An 8,109-nucleotide genomic window follows, 5' to 3' on the forward strand; every position below is an offset into this window, starting at 1 on the left:
TCGTCATTCATATCTTTATCCGGGATATTCTTTATTATCTTTTCACGCCGGCGCCTTATTCTTAAATAATAAACCCACCCATCTTCATTTGAACCTAAGGAATATTGGTGGAAAAGCTCGACTAAACTGAGGTTAAGGCTAGCCCGGTGGTTTAGCTCGGCAATACCATTTATTATACGGTATGAATTTGTGGAAAGCTGGGTGGGGCACAGAGAAGAGGCTGTACAGGGAATCTGAATCCTGTTTCTACAATGGAAAGAAAGGTAAAAGGAACAAAACCAGGGTTTCCCCAAGGTATGATATCTAGCTTGGCTAGGGTGAGGTGGACATCATCAGGGATATGGTAGTTCCTTCCGAACTCGGCCATAGCACCTGGGGTGTTTACCAGATATCTATATTTACCCATGAGGTTTTAAGTTATGAATAAAAAATGGGGTATTAGCTCGGTCTTGAAAGGACGCTCAGTAGCTCGGTCGAGCGTTCAAAGGAGTGCCTGGCAGCCTAAGTCTGCAAAGTGAAAAAAGAGAGGTGTTAAACATAGATCGTTGGACCGTGCTAAAAGAGACAACGGCAAAAAAATAAAATAAAAGTCCTAGCTCGGCTACGTGGGCCACTACCCCTTCTTAGCCCGGTTTTGAGCAAGGTTCCTTAGCCCGGTTAAATCTTTGGGGCAGCATTCTTAGTTCAGTCTGAACTAAGGGAGCTAGTTTGGCCCTAAGTTTTAGCCTGGTCGGTGGTTGAGGCTTTCTAGCACGGTATTGCGCAAACTTAGTGCGGTTCGGTAGCTCGGTTAAAAGAAGCAGAGGGTCCCTAACTTATGAAAGCTATAAGTATGGCGTGAAGTTTTAGTTCGGTTGTTAGGTATGGCTAGGCTTGCGCCTAATACAAACAGTATCCTAGTTCGGTTGGGGTATGATTTTGGATCAAATACAGTGTTTCTCAGATTATTCGTGAAATACAAATGGTTTTTATTACGTGGTTTTTCCCAGAAAAATAGAAGCAAACATGGTATGTATTTTGGAAAACATATGAATACTAAACTATGTATTGCAAGAACAATACGAAATAAATGAAAAGGAAACAGATTCGAACTACTTACCAGCTCAAGATGGAGGAACTAAAGAAAGGAGTGATGGCAGCAAGAACACGAGCTCTACAGTTGCAGTGAGAAAGAGAGAAAAAACTTGGAAAAATGGAGGCTTAGAGAGAGAGGGAGATGAATAGAGAAATGATTTATTCAAGAACAAAGGGTTTGTTTTGTGTGAAATGAAGGAAAAAAGGCGGGACTGTTCAAAAGTTGCGAAATACGAAAACGGCGTGACAGCTGCGCTGGGCTAATCAGAGTTTGCCACGTGTCCTTGGAATGGAAATCGATTCAGTTATAGCGACTGAAGAGACGTTTTGACCGGACAGATTGCTAGCACGGTATGAATTTAGCTTGGTTGAACGGCTAAAGTTTTTAGCTTGGCTAGTAACAGGTAATCCCTATCATACTGCGCAGATGGAATTAAGGGGTAATTGAGAGGGTAATTTATATGTAAATTGGGCCGAGCTGGGAAATGGGCCGTTCTATGGGCCATAGTAAGAAGGGCTTAGTAAGTGGACCACAGTCCAAGTGTTAGCTCGGTCCAGGTATGGAAAGTGACCTCGCAAGTGTTAGCTCGGTCCAAGAATAACCACGGTCGGAGTAGAGATAGTTAGCTCGATCATACCATATTCTGCCGAAGTATGTTGGCTTCTGCTTAGAACCTTGCTGTTAGATAGCTCGGTCCAAGCTCATTGTGGATCGCACGGTTTCAGACAACCCAATTGGAATATGTCAATCGAGGTACACGTGCAGTGAAAGAAAGAACCGAGCTAGTTGGAGCTCGGTCTAGTCTACGGCTTTAGCGTGGCCATGTTATCTCGGTCGTATTAACATCCAACCATGGTAAAACCATCTCACTTGGTTTAAGCAGTGAGGGGGTGTTGAAGGATAAGTATTATCTTTCAGGAATATGATTCCTAGGAGGACTTTACATGAAGGAGTAAGAGTCCTACTAGGATTGTGCCACACGGAACCTATAAAAGCTCATAACATCACCTATGGAGAGGTAACACAACTTTGATTCCCGAAGACTCAGAGCTTTTTGTCTATTTGTCTATTTTGCTGACTTAGGCATCGGAGAGGTATCCGACACACACCCGCCGGCTAGCTCACGTTTGTGTTTTCAGGGAGTAAAGCGACGTCGTACGGAGGAGCGCAAACTTGATCAACAGGATTATACGAGAAAGAATATTTCTTGCTCGTACACCACCAAAACTCACAATTATCATCAATGTTATTATGTTTTGGTTATATTGTTACTTGCAAATAAAAGAAAATTTGAACAAAATCAAACAATGAATGAGAGTATTAATCAAAATAGTTCTTTGAAGTAACCCATAAAAGAGGAGGTAAGTATATACATAACTATCAAAGTATAATTATTGATTTTTATATTTATTTTACATAAAAGTGAGTACTCAATCCATTTTTCGCCATTATTATTCAGACTTTTAGAATCGAACAAATTACTTTGTTCGGTTTTGTCCGGTTCTGAAAGTCTGAACATGAAATTCACCATCTCCTTCTTCTTTAGCATTCTCTTTCATCAGTGTTGGGTTCTTTAGTCGTGTTCCCATATGCACGTGAATAAAAAAAGATTTTTCAAATGATTTTTAATATAATTTGAATTTTTTAATTTATTTTATTTGGATGTACCTCAAAAGGGTAATTTGGGAGAAAAAAATAAGGTGTATTAAGAATAAATTATAACCCTAAATAATTTAATAGAGTACTGAAAAATTGGACTTACTTAAACATTTTTTAGGTATAAATAAAATTTCCTGGGTTGGTGTTGTACTAATTGACATTGAAAATAAGAGTCTAGTTTCAAAAGGATAAAAATTATAGGGTAAACTACTAATAAGTTCTAATAGTTGGATTTAATTCCTATCAAATCCTATTAGAAATAAGTTTTGATAAAATTGTTGTTAAAAATAATTTTTTTGTGACAATTTTTTATATATGTCATTAAAAATTGACAATTAGTGACTTTTTTTTGTTTTGATTTTTATAAATTGTCACTAAAATTTACAATTAGTGACATTTTTTATGACAAATTTTTTCCATAAGACCTATTAGATAATAAGTCCACTTATTAGGACCTATACGTAAGTACCCCTAAATTATAAATACACTCTTTGATATTTGTTTAAATTATGGATTACATCTTCTAGTTTGAAAAATTACTAATATCTCATTGTCAGGTTTTTTTATTTAATAGAATTAACTGAAAAAATAAAAATTTTAATTACTCTCCCATACAATGATAAAATTATATAAATTACTAATTAAAATAAATTTGATATCATTAAAAATTATTAATTGACTTGATGATTTATTAATAAAATAGACTATTTTTTATAAAATTAAAAATTTTAGAGGACGGTATGTAATTTTTAAAATTATAAAGGGGAAATCATAATTTAAGCAAACCTATTTGTAATTTTCTTTTTTAGAGGCTTCGGACACGTGGAGGTCTAAGACTCGCCACGGCCCTAGGGTGAACATATTCCGCACAAACCCACCTCGCATCGCATAGCAGTTTGACCATGACATACATACATAGGCCGCCTCTCTGAGTCTCTCTCTCTCTCTCTCTCTCTCTCTGTTTCTGCGATCTATACGGCGTTTTCATCAGTCCTTGCGACACAGGTACGTTGATCAAGAATCGTCTTTTAAACTCTCTCCCTAATTCAATTTCATTGGGTATCATAATGTTGTGATTTCGTTTTCTCATGTATGTATGAATTAACTGAGATGTTTATGGATCGGTTTGCCCTAGAAATTTGTTGTTTTCTATAATTTTTTTGGATGATTTAACTCACTGGTTCTCATGATAATTATCTATATATCGATGTGTGTGTGTGTGTGTAAATCAGTGGCTGTTAGTGATTCAATTATGGAACACGCATATCCCATTTGGGTTCCCCATCATTTCAATTTCTATGTGATTGGAAGAGATGAATATATAGGTGTACATAGACATATGTATGTGTGTTACAGTATATTAGTATTTAAGTACTTTTTGGCCGTTAAATTACTGTTTTTTATAGGTTTCCTTAGGTTTTTTTTGATCGGCAAAAAAGGACTTTATTGATGAAAAAACACATACAAAATATGATAAATTACATTAATAAAGAAGAGAGTTTGGAGCTAGATTAAGCTCCAACGTCCTAGTTGGTGAGGGACCAACAAACAAACAGAGCAAGACAAACAAAACCAGCAAGCAACTGAAAAGCTAAGCAACCAGAAAAACATCACTGCAGGAAAGCCCAGAACCAAACACTAGTCCTCAAGTTGCAGCCACAGCTAAGCAAAACCAAATCTACAAAACTCTGAAGCAGCAAGAACCAGAGCAAGACATCATCAAGAAAACAAATTAACCAGAACTATGATTGAGGAACCAATGGGTTGAACTCAGCAAAACCCAGCACAGCAGCATAAACCAGCAAATACCAGCATACACCCTCCCATCAGTAGCAGACAAAGAACCTCAGACTAACCCCATCAGTGCATAATGCAGAACTTTACATTCTGCAAATTAAACACAATATCATTGACTGAGTAGCAAAAAAAAGGGCTAGAAGCTCTGAACCACAGTGCAATCTGTATTTTAATAAGTTCACACAACTTTTCCAAATTCGCCTGTGTGTCATTAAACAGACTTTCATTCCTCTGCTTCCATAAAGACCATAGCACCGCCAATGGAATGATCTTCCAGAGCATCTTCACCCTTTTGTTGCATCTATAACCAGCCCACCACTGCAAAAGGCCAGGCACTGACCCCGGCTGCACCCAAGATATTCCCCACCACTTGATAACATTGGGCCAAACTCTCCAACTAAAAGGGCAACACATCAGCACATGAGTGACAGTTTCCACTTCATTCCTGCAGAAGATACAGTTAAAGGTTTGGGTAGATCACCATTAATGATGTTATGTGCACTATGCATTTTAGGATTGCACGGACGATTTCTTGAGTTCTTTCAGTGTGCATGTGTGAGAGAGGGATGCAATTGTTCTAGAAGTTCAAGTATCTTAATCAGGGAGGGGTTTATCTATATGGTTTTTATCGCTATCTACTCTTAAAATGAGTTGTTTCGATTTTAATTCGAAGTTTTTGGTGGCCCAAACTAATGGTTTCAGTTGTCTTCAAGTGGACAGAAATTGAGATATCCTTAATCTTGACAAAGTTAAGTTATTGTTTCATTATTGTGCACATTAGAATTAGATTTATATGTTGAACTTCCTAGTTGTAAGTTGTAAATTGTAATGGGCTCTTCATTTTACCCAGAACTTGGAAAATAAAATGTCATTGGCAAAAAAAAATTCTGTTGAACTAAGTTTAGCTCTGTTTGGTATAGTTTTTTTTCAGCTTATTTCAGCTTTCAGCTTAATTTAAGCTATTTTGATGTGTTTGGTTTAGTTTAAGCTTATAGCTTATAGCTTTTTCTAAGTCAGAAATCAGCTTATTCTTTGAGTGGGGCAGGAGAAACTTAATTTATGAGTCAGAAATCGGCTTATGTTCATATTTATAAGTTATAAGCTATTAAGGTATAAGCTATAAACACTTTCCCACAGCTCTACCAAACAGGGCCTTTGTATTTCATTCCAGTGTTTCCTTTTATTGACCAAATTTCTATTAACATCCAAACAAGAAAGAGAAATAAAACATGAATATTTACATTTACCCGTACATTAATGAAGTGTTTATTTGTGAAGTTGAAGAATTCGAAGAGGAACACGATGGTTAAAGCATACGCACAAGAGTACACCTACAAGCACCCATGGGAGAGAGTAACCTCTGCATCTTGGCGCAAGTTTTCTGAGCCAGAGAACAAGCGGGTTTTGTCCCATATCCTTGAAGTCGACACTTTGAACCGCAAGCTTGACCCTGAAGCAGGGAAGCTTTACACCACTCGTGCCATCACTATCCATACCCCAGGACCGTGGTTCATTTATAAAATTGTTGGTCAAGAAATCTGCCACTGTGTTGAGTCAACAGTTGTTGATGCCCGATCCCGGTCAATGCAACTGTCAACCCGCAACATCAGTCTCCAGAAGTTTATAGAAGTGGAGGAAAAGATCAGGTATGACCCTCACCCAGATAATCCAAATGGGTGGACAATTTGCAAGCAAGAGACTAGTATAAGGATTAAGCCACTATCAGCTCTGGCATCAATGGCAGAGAAGATAGAGCAACGATGTGTTGAGAAGTTCCTGCAGAATAGTGCCAAGGGTAGAGAGGTTATGGAAAGAATGTGTAAGTATCTTGAAGCTGAATCCACTGGGATTTCGATCTAGTACTGAATCCATCACTTGGATTTTGGAGTTTTGAATTGCTAGGTTCTAAGGATTTTAGACTCTCGTAGAGAATTAATAGAACAATCAAAGTGAATTCTTCACTTTGGTATTGAGCTCTTTCCATGTTAATGGTTTGGGCTGTTAATCTCTTTTAGAAAAGAAATCGATGTGAAAATGTAGGGCTGTAAAAATACAGAATTCTGATATTGGAATCTCTCATTTGGACGTGGGAATTTTTATTTAATAAAACGTAGTTTGGGGATGTGTTTTAGTTCATTTCTTTTTTCATCTTAATTGAGAAAGTGATGATCTATTTGGGAAGGATAAGATTTAATGCATTTTCTTATTCTTTTTCCTTTTTTCTAAAGCATTTAGAGCTAATTGTCTAGTAGTTGCATTCTTATAATTAGGAAATGAGAGCTTGATGCTCAAGCAGATTGTTTAATTAAACTCTCGTGAACAATGTCAATTTGTGTATACATACATCAAGGAAGTAGATAGAACCTCTCAGACAACTCCCTTCAGGTTTGGTAATTTCAAAGTGTTTGGTTTATAAATGGTTCCATACTTAGGTACTGAATTTACAGAATGAAGTGCACATTCCTTTTCTTTTTATTGGTGATGAGACCGAGCGTTTGAAATTTTTGCTAATGCGTTGGAAATGTGGTGAGTTCTTTCTCTATGAACTTTGAGGTTTGAAATTCTGACCTAGTTGGCTGATAATGTCTTGTAATTTTGATTTGCAACTGTTGAAGATGAATCCCTTAAGAAAATGTTATAGGCTTCAAATTTTTTACCAAATAAATAATCAAATGTTTCACATGGGTGTGGTGAGACAATTGGTCATTTATTTGTTAAGTTTTTTTTGATACCTCTAGCATTACCGGTCAGTTATATTTCATTTGGTTAATCTGGTAGGCTTTATTATTCTCCTCAAGTTCTCATTTTTCTATCTGAGTTTGAATTTTGACCCAAATTTCATGTATCTGATACCTCAAATATATATACACAAGAGTCGAATAGTAAGTTCTTCAATCTCAATTTAAACGAGTTGATTACAAACAAATTTTAACGAGCCAAACATTCATCGAACTCAGTAACTTGATTCATTTGACAGTAGTCCTGCCTAGAATGGCACCACCATGTAACCATGTTCCCCAAGGAGAGCTCAATCCCAGGCCCATCCTGGTCTTCCAAAAAGACTGGCAAACTTTTCATTTGGCAAAAACTTCTACACGCCAGTTTTTTTTTTTTAACTTGTTTTTATTTATTTTTTTTACTTTATTTATTTATTTTTTTTATTTTTTTATTTTTTTTTGTAAATTCGTCTCAAGTAGAAATTCTAAAAATATTTTAGAACTTGACTCAATTTTAAATGTTATCAAAAAAAAAAAAAATTATTTTTATCTTTTCTAGACTTATCTTAAATAAATTTAAAATTTTTATGTTTTAACGTGGTTTAATAAATAAATCAACTATTACGCTAAGAAGTACTCTTTTTAAATGTTTTTTTGTTTTTGGTGGGTAAAAAAATTTGGAAAATGCCCTTGACCCCTTTTCTCTGTCAACCCCCGCGTGGGGTTGGTGATTAGAGGAAAAGAAAAAAGAAAAATGCTTGGGAGCACTAATTAGTGCTTCCACTAATGAGGTAGTAGTGGGTCTCGCCATTAATGATGTGATATTTTGGTCTTGGAGTTGTATTATTTTTTTTTTTTTAC

General features: G+C 36.2%; 1 protein-coding gene across 1 annotated transcript; it reads left to right on the plus strand.

The window, feature by feature from the left end:
• The first annotated feature begins 3,578 nt into the window (after positions 1–3,578).
• Positions 3,579–6,667, plus strand: LOC114286081 (MSF1-like family protein). Its single transcript, XM_028229162.2, has 2 exons — positions 3,579–3,739; positions 5,810–6,667. Exon 2 carries the CDS (start codon positions 5,834–5,836, stop codon positions 6,389–6,391), a length of 558 nt encoding a protein of 185 aa, XP_028084963.1. The 5' UTR covers positions 3,579–3,739; positions 5,810–5,833; the 3' UTR covers positions 6,392–6,667.
• The last annotated feature ends 1,442 nt before the right edge of the window (positions 6,668–8,109 follow it).

The sequence above is a fragment of the Camellia sinensis genome, chromosome 14 (assembly GCF_055761805.1).
Source record: "Camellia sinensis isolate YWXY chromosome 14, ASM5576180v1, whole genome shotgun sequence".
NCBI lineage: Eukaryota > Viridiplantae > Streptophyta > Magnoliopsida > Ericales > Theaceae > Camellia > Camellia sinensis.